The sequence below is a fragment of the Caenorhabditis elegans genome, chromosome V, assembly GCF_000002985.6.
Source record: "Caenorhabditis elegans chromosome V".
Classification (NCBI taxonomy): domain Eukaryota; kingdom Metazoa; phylum Nematoda; class Chromadorea; order Rhabditida; family Rhabditidae; genus Caenorhabditis; species Caenorhabditis elegans.
The window spans coordinates 7,643,542-7,658,265 of record NC_003283.11 but is presented as its reverse complement, the minus strand read 5'-3'; the positions used below and the strand labels follow the sequence as shown (position 1 = coordinate 7,658,265).

The following is a 14,724-nucleotide window of genomic DNA, read 5'->3' as shown; positions in this document are numbered from 1 at the left end:
GCAAAAGCTTTTATTTTCGAGCAAAATTCATTATGATTGCAGATTTTTGTAACAGAAAGAGACAATATTTCAAAGATGTTTGTAAATTAACAAGAAATAATCAATCAATATACAAAAACATCAAAAAATGTCGAAACTATAGAAGACGCACTGATGGAGACTGCAGCACTAATTTTCGGGTCCCTTTTGGATTCAGCATTGTTAGAGAGTATACGGTATTGACGTTTTCATAAGTTTTCTATTTTCGATCGCAGATAGATGGATCAGTATTCTGATGGTTTTCTCGCATGTAATACTGTAACCTCCGACAAGACCTCCGACATAAGACCTCCGACATCAAAGTTGAACTTCAGAAACCGTAAATATGTGACTAATCAAAATGCACTTTTACGATCCGGATGACATGTTCTTATAGATCATATACAAAACCAAACATTCAAAATAATTTATGGCTATTCATACAAAGTTCTGCCTGGTCTTTGAATAAAGCTTCTGACTATGTTTGAAGGACTACGGTAGCTTTGAGAACAAATCACGTACTCTGATGAATTGCAAGTAGAAATATGTTATTTTAGGAATTATCTGATTGTGACTAAAGATGAAAAGGCTAAAGGCTACAGATATCGTTACCAAATGACTCATTTCCAGTTTTATTGGGTATTGCAACTTTAAAAATTGTAGTTAAATTAGGAATTACGCTGAAGGTATACGAATAGAATGAGTTTCCAAAAATTGCAAGGTTGAAAATACTACACACAGTTTAACAATTGACAGTTGCCCCTGCACAATTCTCAATGCGAAAGACCGTAACGCTAACCGAACCGGATTATATTCCACGTCATTGCTACAGCTGGTGCGGCTCATGTCTCCTTGGAACATATCTGGCTTACAAGATATCGTATTGGATCCTACATGTCCTTTCGCAAAACTGTGCAGGTGGTCCGATTACGTGTGTCACGGCTATTATTTATGTACAGGGGTGTCATTGTTGGAATCGTCAGTATTTTTGTGTTTTTTCTTAGAAAAAATCTGAAACACTTTAAACCGTCGGGGCTTTTTATCTAGAGGTGGGTGCAACATCGTCCGTGGGGATCTTGTTTCAAATTATATAAAAGTGATCGTTATGATCGAATAAACTTTGTTCGATTTTTACGACAAAAAAATTAATGGCGGAACTATTTTGAAATTTCTGCGCAAATAAATTACCTAAATATGGCATTTTCGCGTTTTACGTTGAAACATTACATTATTTATCAACTTTTTCAACATTTTTCGTTAACACAACTCGATAACCCGAAAGAAATTTGTCCAAACTCTCATTGTGGTCAATAACTTCTTTTTCAATGTTTTTCTGCGGAATAAAGTTTGAAAAACTGACCAGCAATATTTTGGATCATCAGAAAAAACTTACTAGGGAACCGTCAGAAGGTGCCCATTGGAGTTGCATAGGAAACCTATGCCATTCGATAGCCCATGTCTTAAAACGGTTGCTTGTGAATTTTTAGCTGCGAATCTCCAGAACCAAGCTCACGGCGAGCTCTCAAAGATCCTAAAATAGCATTGTAACGAAGCACTGTGAGTCACAATCTGTGACGATCTAAAGAAGCAATTTTCCTAATTCACTTTGGTAGCTCATATCTCCGCAGATAAATTGTTTACAGAAAAGTCATCAACTGACAAGTTGTTGATCTTTTTGTAAAGAACAAGTTTGTAGTTGAAAATTTTTAGCAAAAAAACTTGTTTCAGATAAAACCATTAAAATAGCAATAACTGCATAAAAATAACAACAACAGTTGCCGCACTTCACGCGCCTCTATCTGAAACAACAATTTTTTGATAAAAACTTTCAACTACAAACTTGTTCTTTACAAAAAGATCAACAAATTGTCAGTTGATGACTTTTCTGTAAAAAATTTATCCGCGGAGATATAATCTACCAAAGGGATGTTGGAAAATTGGCCCTTCATTACAGTGTTATTTCAGTATCTTTGAGAGCTCGCCGTGAGCTTGATTCTGGAGATTCGCATCTAAAAATTCACGAGTAACTGTTTTAAGACATGGGCTATCGAATGTCATAGGTTTCATATGCAAGTCCGATGGGCACCTTCTGACGGTTCCCTAGTTAGTAAATTTAGCCACAACATCAAAAAGTAATTATTCTTCAAGCAAGCTAACAGTGCTCAAAACATCCGTCTTATTTTCGAAGAATTTACTGAATGTCAAATATTTTTCGATCAGCTTTGATCCGCAAAATGACCAATCGAAAAATGGTCTTACAGATTTCATTATTTTTACACGCGTCGTTTTTCATTTAACTGTTCAACTTTTTCAACGCGTCGTTTACCTTCTTTAAGTCTATCTCGAGCCCCACCGAAATAGATTTGAGCATTTCAAACATTTTTCCGTTCACTTTTCTTTTTTTTCACTTTTGGTTTTCTGATCCATACGTTTACCGGTGTTTCGCCATTAAAAAAAACTTATGTAGTCTTCAAACTGTCTAAAAGAATTGTTTTGCATTCCAGTTCGAAAAATTGCTTTGTATTTTCTAAGTATTTTTATACGTATGAAATAGTTCTTACTTGTTGTATTTGGTACTTGAAGATTTACAAATTGATATCAACCACTGTTACAAACTTGCACCGTTATCTGATAATTGATTTGTTCACGCTGTGAATTTGTCTCGAACTTTTAAATTTTCGAATTTGGTTTTATATTAGTCATTCCAGTATTCTAATATATCTGTAAGTATGAAGGCAAAAGATTAATGGCTGTACGCATTTGGTTTTAATTTCTTTAGAAAATCTGACATTACCATAATTCCACTTTGGTTAAGTGCCTGGTACAGATTAGAATCGGCTCCATAATCTTTTGTAACGGATTTGTGATGTTTTTGAATCATAGGAAACATTTTCCAATTTAGCACGAACAGATTAGAAATCAAAAGCCATTGTATTATATAAAAATTTTGTAGGGAATCGATATTTCAAAACTCAGGATTACAGTTCGCGAAACCAATCGGACAAACACATTTTTGATAACACAGTTATTGCAAACCAATATTTTATGCCTATAATATGATTTCGTTGACAGAACAGTTAAAATTATTCTCAAGTTTTTTTGATATACATAATACATACAGTTTTTTGATTATTTCAAAAAAACTGCAAGTTTCAATTTGTTCCTATTGTGGGAAAAAAAATCCAACTCGCAATGATAATCATCAACAACATCTGTTAGTTTTTGAGCTGTTCTTGTTCTAGATGTAGTCATAGTTTTATGACAGGAACTGTCTGATGTATCATAAAAATTTGATTTTTTTACCTTTTGAAAATAAATAGAATTTTGTGAAGTTTTAACGCGTGCTTTCAGTTTTACAATTAAATTTTTTAGTGACTCATCATGAGTGATTTTGCTGTTAAATGTACTCTGAACCATTATGAATAATCATAGTGGTGTCATTATTGACCGGTGGGTTTTTTTGCAGAACATGTTGTTGATTCCAGTTGAACGACATTCAAAATATCATCCAAATTACGGGTTTCATTCTATAGCCTATAAACTATGATTCCGACATTTGCAGAAAAATGTTCCCGATCCCATGTAGTTTCTGTGACTAACTCGACATTTTTCTGAGTTCTCAACATGTGATTATAACAAGATATTTACTGGAAAAAAATGATGAGAAACAGAAAACGGAAGTAAATTTTAAGATATCGATTTTGGTATTGTTCGTATGTTAATGTTTACAACAGATTTGATTGAAGCTGATACTGGAGTTGCAAGACCTGGTCACCATTTTTTTTGCAGAATAAATAAAATCTGGAAAAATGACATTCGCAAAACCGGTCATTTGGTATGCCAGCCTTACTTGAAATAAACTTACAATACTAATATTGAAAAAGAGATCAACACCACTGTCATAAACATCTGAGTCCTTTTAAAATATTGAAATTCACACTGAAAGACCAAACACAACAATGTAACTGTTGTAAAATATCTCGAATCCTAGTCAAAATATTTATTAAGCACATGTAAACCTTGCTCAAGAATAATTGTTTACAGAATTTTTGGAAAAAGCAATACAAGTTTTATGGATCTTTTTTTTTGGGAATTTTCTCTGTTTGTCTTGCATGCCAAAATAATAATTTTGGTTTGTAGGAAAGGTAGACTAATTTTCAATAACATTGGAAAAATAATCGATATCTGACAAAAACTGGGGTTCCAAACTTTTTTTTAACAATTTATTTTTCGAACACATTTCAGTATATCCCAGAAATTGAGAATTAACAAAATTTCCATATGATTGATTTTGTGCCGTTTAAAAAACAAAGTTTCCGGAAAGAGTTTAAGGTTCTTTTATAAGATCAGTCAAAATGAAGCCGACGTTTATAAAAATTCAGACTTTTGATTTATGTATAAAAATGCAAAGCCCTCAGAAAACAAGTTCCTTCTACGTATGTTACCCTTTTTTGACATTTTTGACGTAAACTAGATTGACAATTTAGATTGCAGCTGTTCCAACGAGTCTAACACTATGTTTGGTGTTGCTGTGGAAGCAAAATTTCAAAAATCACAATTTTATTTAGTTCTGTTTAAGAATGAATTTTTCTTGTCATCCTGACGTTGGATATTTTGATTCCACCAATTTTTATTCTTTGGCAATGCACCTTATTACCATAGTTTCAACTCCATTTTATTTATTTGGATTATATTGTATTCTGTTTAAAACTCCTGAAATTATGAAATCAATCAAATGGTACTTACTTAACTTACGGATTTGGATTATTATCTTTGACTACTCTATTACCATAATGACGATTCCATTTATTTTAGCACCATTTCCTGCGGGTTTTCCACTTGGAGTGCTTAGACTTTTTGGAGTTCCTACAATTATACAAACTCTGATGGTTTTGATTATTTTTGCCTGTAAGTGAAAATCAAAATTAAGGTGTATAAGATATGACGTGTGTAATCTTTTTCACAAGCATCCGACGTTTTTCAATTGAACAAATTTTAAGTTTAATCGAATTTAGTGAACGGTTTTTTTTACCTAAAGGCATAGAAATATAACTTTTAAAGTTGAGCAATTGAATGCAAGACTAATAGAGAATACGATACTTGTCAATAACAATTTTAAAAGTCTATAGTATTCAGAGAAAATTGATCTCTACTTTTCAGACATGCTAATTGCTATGATAGCGATTATTGAGAGCCGGTTCAATACCGTATGTACATTTTCCTGGAAGCGCAAATGGAAATATTGGCGGCGCCCATGGCTGGTGGCAAATCACGTAATAGTTCTTCTTTTTGTTATCCCTATAGGATTTATGGTCCCTGATCAACAACTAGCGAGACAGATTACTTTTGAGGTAACATAGCCTGAACAATACAAATTTCAAGTTATAAAATTTTTAGAAACTACCATGTCTGCCCAGTGAAATTTATAATGCTCCCGTGCTAGTATTAGCAATTGACTACACTTATCATTTCATTGCTGCAGTAACTTATATCACATTTTTCACTTTGCAAGTCATATTTTTTGCGGGTTTCCTGGCTTGGAATAGTATATCACAGTTGATGAAAAATACAATGTCGAGGAGAACTTTTAACCTTCAAAGAAAATTTTTCATTACTCTACTTATTCAGCTTATTGTACCATTAGTATTCTTTTTCTTTCCATCGTTTTATGTTTTGGTATCAGTTATTATTAAGTACTATAATCAAGCAATTCTCAATATCTTGTTTGTTGGGGCCTCAGTTCAAGGAATCGTTTCTACATGGGTGATGCTTTTGGTATATCGACCATATCGGGAGTCAGTGGTTTCTCTGTTCTACAAACCGTTTAAAGCAACTCAGGAAAATTCTCTGAAACAGTTGAATCCTCTACGTGGTAATGGGAACTCTATTGGAATTGTTAATGTTGTTTGAAACTTTCTTACTTGAAAATTAAAATGTTTATAAGTTTATAAAAATTAATGAAAATGTGTGTTTTCCTTCATTTTTAAACTGTTTTTTTTGCGTTTTGCACTATGTATTAGTTTAGGTTAAATGTAAATATATTTTTGTAAAAAATTTTCAGAAAAATAAAAAATAATTCATTCCAAGATTAATTGTATCAAAATGTTGTATCAAAAATAGCAAACGCACAACTATGTATATAGATTTTCAATATATATTTTGAATAAAAACAAGAGCAGAGCTGTTGTTTTAAAAGGATTCTTTTCACTTTTAGAGTGCTACGTAGTTGGGCCTCCTGAAATTACGTAAAACCAAATGTATGAGTTCTCTTTATTTGGCATTTCCGAAATAGTTATATTTAAAAAAATAATTTTACGCGTCAAACTCAAAATCACCTGTCCATGGTCAGAAAATTCCAAACTCAAGTAAAGGTTCAGAGTTAGTGCAATCATGATTGCATGCAACAATCACTATTTAGGAAGTCCTGATTTTCTGAAAATGACTTTTCATGTTATAACCGGTTTAGCCACCCCGATCCATGCTTTCGGCTTTTACTGTATTGTTAAGAAAACACCAATTCACATGAAACCGGTGAAATGGCTTTTGTTTAACATGCACTGTTGGTGCATTTTGTTGGATATTACCATTAGTTTTCTGGGAATTCCATACATTATATTTCCTGCAATGGCCGGATGGGGTCTTGGGCCAATAGAGTCTCCAGGTCTATTTTTCTATTTGGGGGTCACTTTTATAACAGGTAAAAGACTTTTTTGAATAAGCTCTCTGAATCTAAAACGACAGGTGTTACTACATCGGTATTTGTTACTTTTGAAAACCGATTTTTTCTCCTATTTGGTGAACGCACCTTTTGGATACATCTTCGAAAATATGCAATTGTTGCAAGTTATGTTATTGTGCCATTATACTATTTACCAGTTCAATTTGTCCTACCGGATCAAGAGATTGGAAGGGAATTTTCTTGGACGGTATGTATCATTAAATATATCGATTTAGTTGTTTTTAAAATTTCAATTTTACTTATTAAAGTGTTTTTTTAGTTGTTGGAATGCATGCCCGAACTTCCTAGTGACGGACGGCCTCTATTTGTACTTGCAACGGACATTACTGCCCCAGCCATCGGAATTGGAGTCTCCTGTTTTGTACCAACTGTTCAATGTGGATCCTTTCTCACACTTAACATTTATAACTTGATATTTGCAAGACCAAGTGGCATTTCTAAGAGGACAATTGAAATGCAACACAAGCTTGTTATAGCGCTAATTGTACAGGTAACTTTTTTTGACGGCACCAAAAGTGTGCGGCAAATTTGCAGATTTGGAAGAAAATTTTTTCTATAACTAATACTTTCAATCCAAACAGTCAACATACAAATTTTCGGGTTTGCAGAATTCTTTAAGCCATTCAAATTTCGATGCTTTTCACACACCCCTTGAAAAAATTTGATAACTCTTAGAAAAAAAATGTACCTCACAGAATAATCACAATGACACTTTATCAATAGTTTCACAGTTTTTTTTTTGAAAAATGTCTGAGCCTTCATGAAAAAATTGTAGATAACATAGAAAGTTTAAAATGCCTAATAAAAATGGGTATTTACTTTTCCACCGCAGTTCTGAAAAAACTACACTGATATTTGAAAAAAAAAACATTTTTAGAATTTAATCTTTAAAAAAATATTAAAAATTGTTTTTTGATAGTTTACTTTCAGCTAAAAATGAAGAATTAAAAATTGTAGAAAAAATTCTCAATAATCTCTTTTCCAGTCCTCCGTTACCTTTGTGCTCTTTATTGTCCCCGTCCAGTGCATCGTCACATTTGTTTATTTCCATCATCAGAATCAATTTCACAACAATTTAATTTTCTTTGCTCTTGCCATTCATGGAATCGCGTCAACTCTCATTATGATATTTGCCCATAAACCATATCGTGATTTTGTATTATCTCCGATTTACCGATTCACAGAGAGAACGTTAATAGTTGCGGTTGCGCCATCAGTATTTCCAACAAATTCTTTCAGTGGAGCAGCGAGAAATCAAGCTTCTTGACACTTTTGTAATTTGTTTCTAAAACCTTTCTTAAAATATGAAAGCCTTATGGAAGCAGTGATAATTTTAATAAAAATGAAAATAAGAGATGAAAATAAGAGTTTCAGAAATCTGTATAATTCAGTTTTTCTCTCAAAAAAATTATAATGTTAGTTGGAAAATCAACAAATTCTAGTAAAATGGGCAAAAAATCAACAGTTTAAGTTGGAAAATCAACAAATTCTAGTAAAATGGGCAAAAAATCAACAGTTTCCCTCTGAATTTATGTTGAAATGTTTCAAGATGAATAGGCCACATTTGTTCTTTTATCAACTCGTGTCTCTTATCATTTTGATCTTCATGAACTTTTTTTATAACACCCAATTGAATTCCACTGATATAAAAGGCAGTTCTTCTGTCCATTGAAATCACCCAGTATCTGAGAATGGGAGGACACTTGTCACATTTGGAAAGGGAAGAAAATTCCGAAAAATTGAATGCTTCCTGTGGTCCTATTAGAGGAAATGCTTATAGACATGTAAGTTGTTTTATTTATTTAGTTAACCGTTTCCCAAAGAAGAACTTGTGGTTTTGAAAATGCTATTCAATTTTAGAATGATAAAATAGTTGACGGATATCTTGGAATACCTTATGCCAAGCCACCAGTCGGAGAACTGCGGTTTAAGAAACCAGTGCCCGCCGCTATTTGGACGGAAACCAGGAACTGCACAAAGTATGGCCCAAGATGCCCACAATCCGGAGCTTTTCCGGAAATGATTAATTTTCAAAAAGAAGATATTCCTGACGAAGCTAACTGTCTTACATTAAATGTTTTTGCACCAAGATGGGAGTCAGAGGAGTTCAAGAACAAACGACCGGTTATGGTATATGTTCACGGAGGAGGATTTGAGCTATCTGCTTCACGGGATTATTGTGATTATTCGGTGTCTGGGTTTTTTTTAAATTAAAAGCACATACCGCATTGATATAAACAAAGCAATCCCAAATATTTCACAAATATCTCTTAAACATTTTCAGAACTCTGCCACTAAAAGACGTTGTCGTTGTAACATTAAACTATCGAGTAGGAATTCTTGGCTTCTTCACTACTGGTGATAGTGCTTGCAGAGGAAATTTCGGACTTTGGGATCAAACATTGGCGTTAAAATGGGTTCAAAGGCATATTTCTTCGTTCGGAGGCGACCCTCAGAATGTAACAGTTTTTGGGCAAAGTGCGGGCGGAGTCAGTGTAGACATGCTTTCACTAAGCCCGCACTCGAGGGTAATGATTAGAAATTTGCACAAGTTAAACAGTAGTAAACTTCCAGATTTGTTCCAAAAAGTTGTTCCAATGTCTGGAAATGCTCTATTTGAATTTGCGTGTCGCTCTTCAAAAAATGCCGCGAAAGGTTGTATTGAATATATCAGACATATTGGCTACTCCGGCAGCGACAACTCCAACGAAATTCTCGATTGGCTCAGACACAAACCAATTGAAGAAATGGAGAAACTCCAAGGATTTCAGCTACCAATAACTGGATATTTCATATATCAGCCTAACATTGATGGTGAGTTCCTACCAAAACCACTTGATGATTTGAGACGAGAATCTCCAAAAAAATCCATGATGATCGGAGTTGCTGAGCATGAAGGACTGTTTTTCACATTCAATGACGATAAGAGACCTGCTAATCGAATTCTACAGGAGTTGATTTACGTGTCATTTAAAGAAGACACTGGGAAAGAATTTGAGGATACAAGGGACAAAGTATACAAGTATTACACAAGAGGAGTCGATCCAACTGATGAAAAAAAGTTAAAAGAGAAGCTGGTTGAGGTAATAAGTCATACAAGTTATATTATTTTTGAAAGACAGTTAAACTAGTTTTTTTTTAATTTGAAGTTTTCAGTTCCTCGGGGATTTTATATTCAACGGAGGAGCTATTGCCACGGCACAGGCAAGTTTAAAATACGGAAATGATGTTTGGTTTTATGTTTTTGATTACACAAACCCTGCAGGATTTGGATGTCTTGACGAAATAATGCCTTTCGTCGGGCCCACTCATTGCACAGATCTTCGATACTTGCTTGGAGAAGGATTATACAGTGACTTCAAGCCAGACGATACTGACTGGAAAATGATCGACGAAATGACAACTTTGTACACCAATTTTGCAAAATATGGGTGAGAGTGCACACTTCAAATTTGAAAAATGATATTTCAAACAACTATTCAGAAATCCAAACGGAAATGAAGGAGCTGGAAGTTGGGAGCCTTATACGTTGGTTAACCCCGAGCGCCATTTCAGAATAGGATACCCACAAGGGGAAATGAGAAACGAGTATCACAAAGGAAGATGGGAGTTCATGAAAGGAATTAGAGATAGAAACAATGTTCTGAATGAGGTTGTCTATGGAATATTGTAAATCGTTTTTTTTAATAAAAATTAAATTTTCAATAAAGAGGAGAGCATCAAAATTCCGTGCTTAACAAAATTTTACAGCAGGTTTTTTGTTTTCTTACTACAAAGGTAGGCAGGGATTCAATATTGAAAAACCCTACCACAACGTGAAAAATGATTGTCACATTGTCTACATTATCTATTGTTCCTTGTATTCAAGGCTCAATTTTTTAGTGATGCATATAAGAAATGTTCTACGGAAAATTATCTATTTAATGACACCAATGAGTTTATTGTTTATACCCTCATACCAGTGTTATACTTGTTGAACAGTAGAGAACCCTTTAATGGACGTAGCTTTTGCCGTCCTGTGGACACCCCTTCATGGAATCATTACCCCAGCCTTATGTCTTCGTTCATGCTCACAGGGTAGACTCGAACCATGGTTCATCTGCATCAGGCTGCCACTACTACCTACTGAGCCATCGTCCTCCCCCCTTGACAGAGGAAGAGGTAAAAACCAATCAATTATTTCCCGAGAAGCCCTTCCGATATATCCATCGCGCAGGGTATCTATCTGAATTTGAGCTTATAAATGAGCCACATTGGCATACCCCTTCTGTAAAGATCTATCCGACAAATTACCGGGGATTATATGACAGAAGGAGTACCTTCGTCATGACGACCACCTGGCAGGGGGATCTAATTGGAGCTGTGCGCAAGGGACATACAAAATGTTTTGTAGAGGGATTCTCGAGAAAATGTTTATGCACATTCGAAAAGTATTTAATTCACGGATTGATGTCGAGTTCAGATTGGTCACTTCTCTTTTCGGGAATCATTGCCAAGTATATTTCTGAAACGTATTGAATGTGTCTACAGTGTTTGAACACTCTGGTTTCTTACTTTTAATAACTTTTCGATATTCTGACACAAAATACATGAAGCCAATAGAGTCAATCGAAGGAAACATGCTTATAAGAGCATATATCCATCCTGTCTGAAAACTCATTTCCAGATCTAATATTGGGCTCAGCAACACAAAGACTGCAGGGAAAACAAACAAAACAGTAGGAACAATGGTTTGTACTATAAGAGCACGCAAAAATTGTTTGTGAATCTTCTTGTTCGCTACTGAAACATTTTTGAATCCTTGGTTCATGACCAAATGCATTTTGATTCCGCAGAAAATAATTAGGAGGTACTGAATTGCGACGTCAACTCCAGCACTCACTAAGTACATCACATTTCGATAACGTAGTGAACCGTCGGCTCCCTAAATTTTATAGAATACAAAATTTTTTTCAGCCACCAAAATTGCATAAATTACACCTTAATCAATTTTTACAACATTTTTCAACTGCCATCATATATGACCTATAGGTAAACTGGGAATTCCTACAAGGATCAGATAACAATCACACTGTTTTCTATTCACGATTGCTCAACAATAAGATGTGTAAAGAATTCATTTTGCATATTTTTCAAAAAAAAAACTTACATAGATTACTATGATGAATCGTGGAAAATCTTTAATGGCCAACTCATACTTGTTCAACATTTCCACCCTGAAATACAATTTTATATTCGAATTGAATTGAATCAATAATTACATCATATACTCATCTGAATATTCATCTGATAATCCAAAAATCATAAGCGCTACACCATCAATAACTCCAAAAAATATTGAAACACATAACGAAAATAATATACCCTTTCCCGTAAATTTTTTAGCAGTTTTTGGGCTGACCAAAACAAGGTAACGGAATAAAAACTGTACAGATATGTGAGACAACATTACAATATAAAAACTTGAGTAGAATATCATTGTAAGTTTTAGAAAACCTTCATGAACGTTCATCCAAGAATTCAGACTGAAATATATCCACCCTTTGTTGTAGTTATGCACAAATGGACGAGCCAACAACTCCAAAATGGAAAGTAAAATTCCCATTACTGCCATAATAATAATCATAGTTTTATAAGTTCCAGAAATTCCCCTGATATGAAATACAGTGAGAAATATAAAAAATGTGTTGACAATTGTAACACTGGCAACCCCACATTTTGCGATTCTATCCGAAATTTCATAAAAATGAGGCATGGAGGATATGGAAGAAACGAGTGAGAAATATCACTGACTTCAATTTTTGATTTTGTTTTCTTGTTATATCAATGCCGACAAGCACCAAATTATATAGAATTAAGACTCCCTTGAGGAGGCGGTAGACATGATTTTCAAACCTGTCGTGAGCAAAAATTAAAAAAAAATACAGCAAGAAGTATGGATTTTTATTTGTAGATAAAAGCTTTGGAAAAAAGTACTTTGAATAGTAAATTTATGATGTCAATATAAACCAAGTTACTCAAACTACAATAAAATATTTGTGATCAAGAATTGGTAAACTATTTTTCAGTTGAACCCTTTACCGATGATTTTAATAAATCATTTTAAAAACGGATACATTGAAATTTTTTCAACTCTATGTTGTTAAGGGTAAAAAAATGTTGGTATAATTAACATCATTCATATTGATGATAATTAACAATTAGTAGTACAAAAGTTTGGAGAATGATACTGTAGATGTTCGATTATCCAGTTTTTCTGTTGGTTTTGCATTGCAAACAAAGTTTCTATGACCCTGATAGGATGCCAACTGTCCGTTACAATTGTAACGAGCAAATATGGATGGCGCTGTAAAGTTGTTCAATGATCCTTTTTTGAAAAACTAATTTTAGCCTTAGTTCGCAAATGGATGTGGAATCAGGCCAGTTTGAGCAAATACAAAAATTCGACGGTTTTTGATTTTCAACAAAGTTTGGTTTTTTTCATGTGGAAAACCAGAGTGAAAAGTATTTTGTTTGGTGCGAAGTACTACAAATATTTCTGTTGAAATTTCTGAAAAAGATAGACCCGCAAGATGTCTCCTGCTTCAATTTTTGTTTGGATTATAACATTTTGAAATCTGAAAAAAAATCAGTCACAAGATTTGACAATAAGAACAGAATTCGATATCTGGTTGTGAGTTTCAGACAAAATAATGGGCCAAAATTCATAACTTTATTTCAGAGCGGTTTAAATCAAATTATATAAATTTACTAAGCAGAATATATCATTCTAATTCTTGTTTTTTTACAATCTGTTACAGGCGTTTTTCGGAACTAAGCAGAATATATCATTCTAATTCCAAGTCAGATTCACGAGAAGGCAACCGCCATATTTCTTGTTATGCTTAAATGTTTACAACAATAAAAACATTCAGCCCCAACTTTTAGCAGCGTTTTGTTAGTTAAGCATTTTTCCTTAACTTTAACTTTTTGAGTTACTCTCTTGAAAACCACCAAAAAAAAACCAAAAATGCATATACTTTAGGAGGCTTTTTTCATAATAAAAATAACGTACCAAAGGCGAATATCCAGAACATTTTTCAAAGTTTTGCCGAATGATTAGCTTTGACATTAATTTTAAAAAATACATTTTTAACAGACAAAGAGAAATTAAAGATTTACAAGAGACCAGTTGCTCTATTGGGATCGCGGTTGTGCTCTACAAACAGTTTTTGGCGGCTCGAATGCCAAATTCATACATCCTATTGTTAGCCTCTGCAAAAATTAAAGTGCACAGCTTACAAATGCAAACATTGAATTTCGACAATTTACGATCACTTACCAAGTAGTTTAGAACAGCATAATGGGCATTTTTCGGATAAGCATTTGAAATAAATTGAAAAACTGTGAAATCAACATTTTTAAAACTTATTCGCCCTGTTCCATAGTTGATCGTCTAATATATTTTCAGGAACACCTTCTAAGGAATCTCTGGTGGCATTTTAAATTGAAAGACATTAAAAGTTTTAATAGAAAATTTTCAGAATTTTTTTAGGCTTGATTACAAGATTGCTCAAGAGCGGCCCGACTGCTCCTGAAAAATTGCTGACGATCCAAATCGAATGGGCTGACTAAAATTTCAGTCGGAGATGGACCAACGGAGGGCTCGGTTTTTTTTTCATGCAAGTGTTTGTGGCATTTTGACCCGCTGTTCGCCTTTCAGTATTTTTTCTTTACGAAAGTACGTCCTATACGAAAATATCAAGATTTTCCGAATTGTTGAAGAAAGACAAAAATACAAAAGGTCTTAATTTTTGGTTTCCTTTGTCTAATCTGTGACTGTGCTTGCATATGTATTAGGAGCACAAATTCTTTATTTACACATCTGTTAATTGTTTAAATCTGCTTACAGTGTACTGATCCCAAGTACATGTTGAAAAGAAGAGCTGTTCAAATGAAAAACTGTGGTAAAACGTTGTAAATGGGCG

At 33.8% G+C, this 14,724-nt stretch overlaps 3 protein-coding genes and 1 pseudogene across 4 annotated transcripts; 3 read left to right on the top strand and 1 right to left on the bottom strand.

Annotated features, from left to right (window-relative positions):
• Positions 1-4,598: 4,598 nt before the first annotated feature.
• srh-200 (Serpentine Receptor, class H) lies at positions 4,599-5,928 on the top strand (the record flags this gene model as incomplete). Its single annotated transcript, NM_072582.1, has 3 exons — positions 4,599-4,926; positions 5,179-5,369; positions 5,416-5,928. The coding sequence occupies 3 exons, from the start codon at positions 4,599-4,601 to the stop codon at positions 5,926-5,928; spliced, it is 1,032 nt and encodes a 343-aa protein (NP_504983.1).
• A 480-nt stretch (positions 5,929-6,408) lies between these two features.
• On the top strand, positions 6,409-8,024 carry srh-234 (Serpentine Receptor, class H; the record flags this gene model as incomplete). Its single annotated transcript, NM_072581.1, has 4 exons — positions 6,409-6,715; positions 6,760-6,944; positions 7,017-7,247; positions 7,743-8,024. 4 exons carry the CDS (start codon positions 6,409-6,411, stop codon positions 8,022-8,024), a joined length of 1,005 nt encoding a protein of 334 aa, NP_504982.1.
• A 424-nt stretch (positions 8,025-8,448) lies between these two features.
• cest-29 lies at positions 8,449-10,430 on the top strand (annotated as a pseudogene). Its single transcript has 7 exons — positions 8,449-8,541; positions 8,618-8,955; positions 9,042-9,285; positions 9,332-9,840; positions 9,914-9,961; positions 10,023-10,188; positions 10,241-10,430. Coding segments are annotated over exons 1-7 (1,588 nt in total).
• A 735-nt stretch (positions 10,431-11,165) lies between these two features.
• Positions 11,166-12,512, bottom strand: str-47 (Seven TM Receptor; the record flags this gene model as incomplete). The annotated part of the gene is made up of 4 exons (NM_072579.2): positions 11,166-11,261; positions 11,312-11,681; positions 11,907-11,973; positions 12,019-12,512. 4 exons carry the CDS (start codon positions 12,510-12,512, stop codon positions 11,197-11,199), a joined length of 996 nt encoding a protein of 331 aa, NP_504980.1. The 3' UTR covers positions 11,166-11,196.
• Between the last annotated feature and the right edge of the window lie 2,212 nt (positions 12,513-14,724).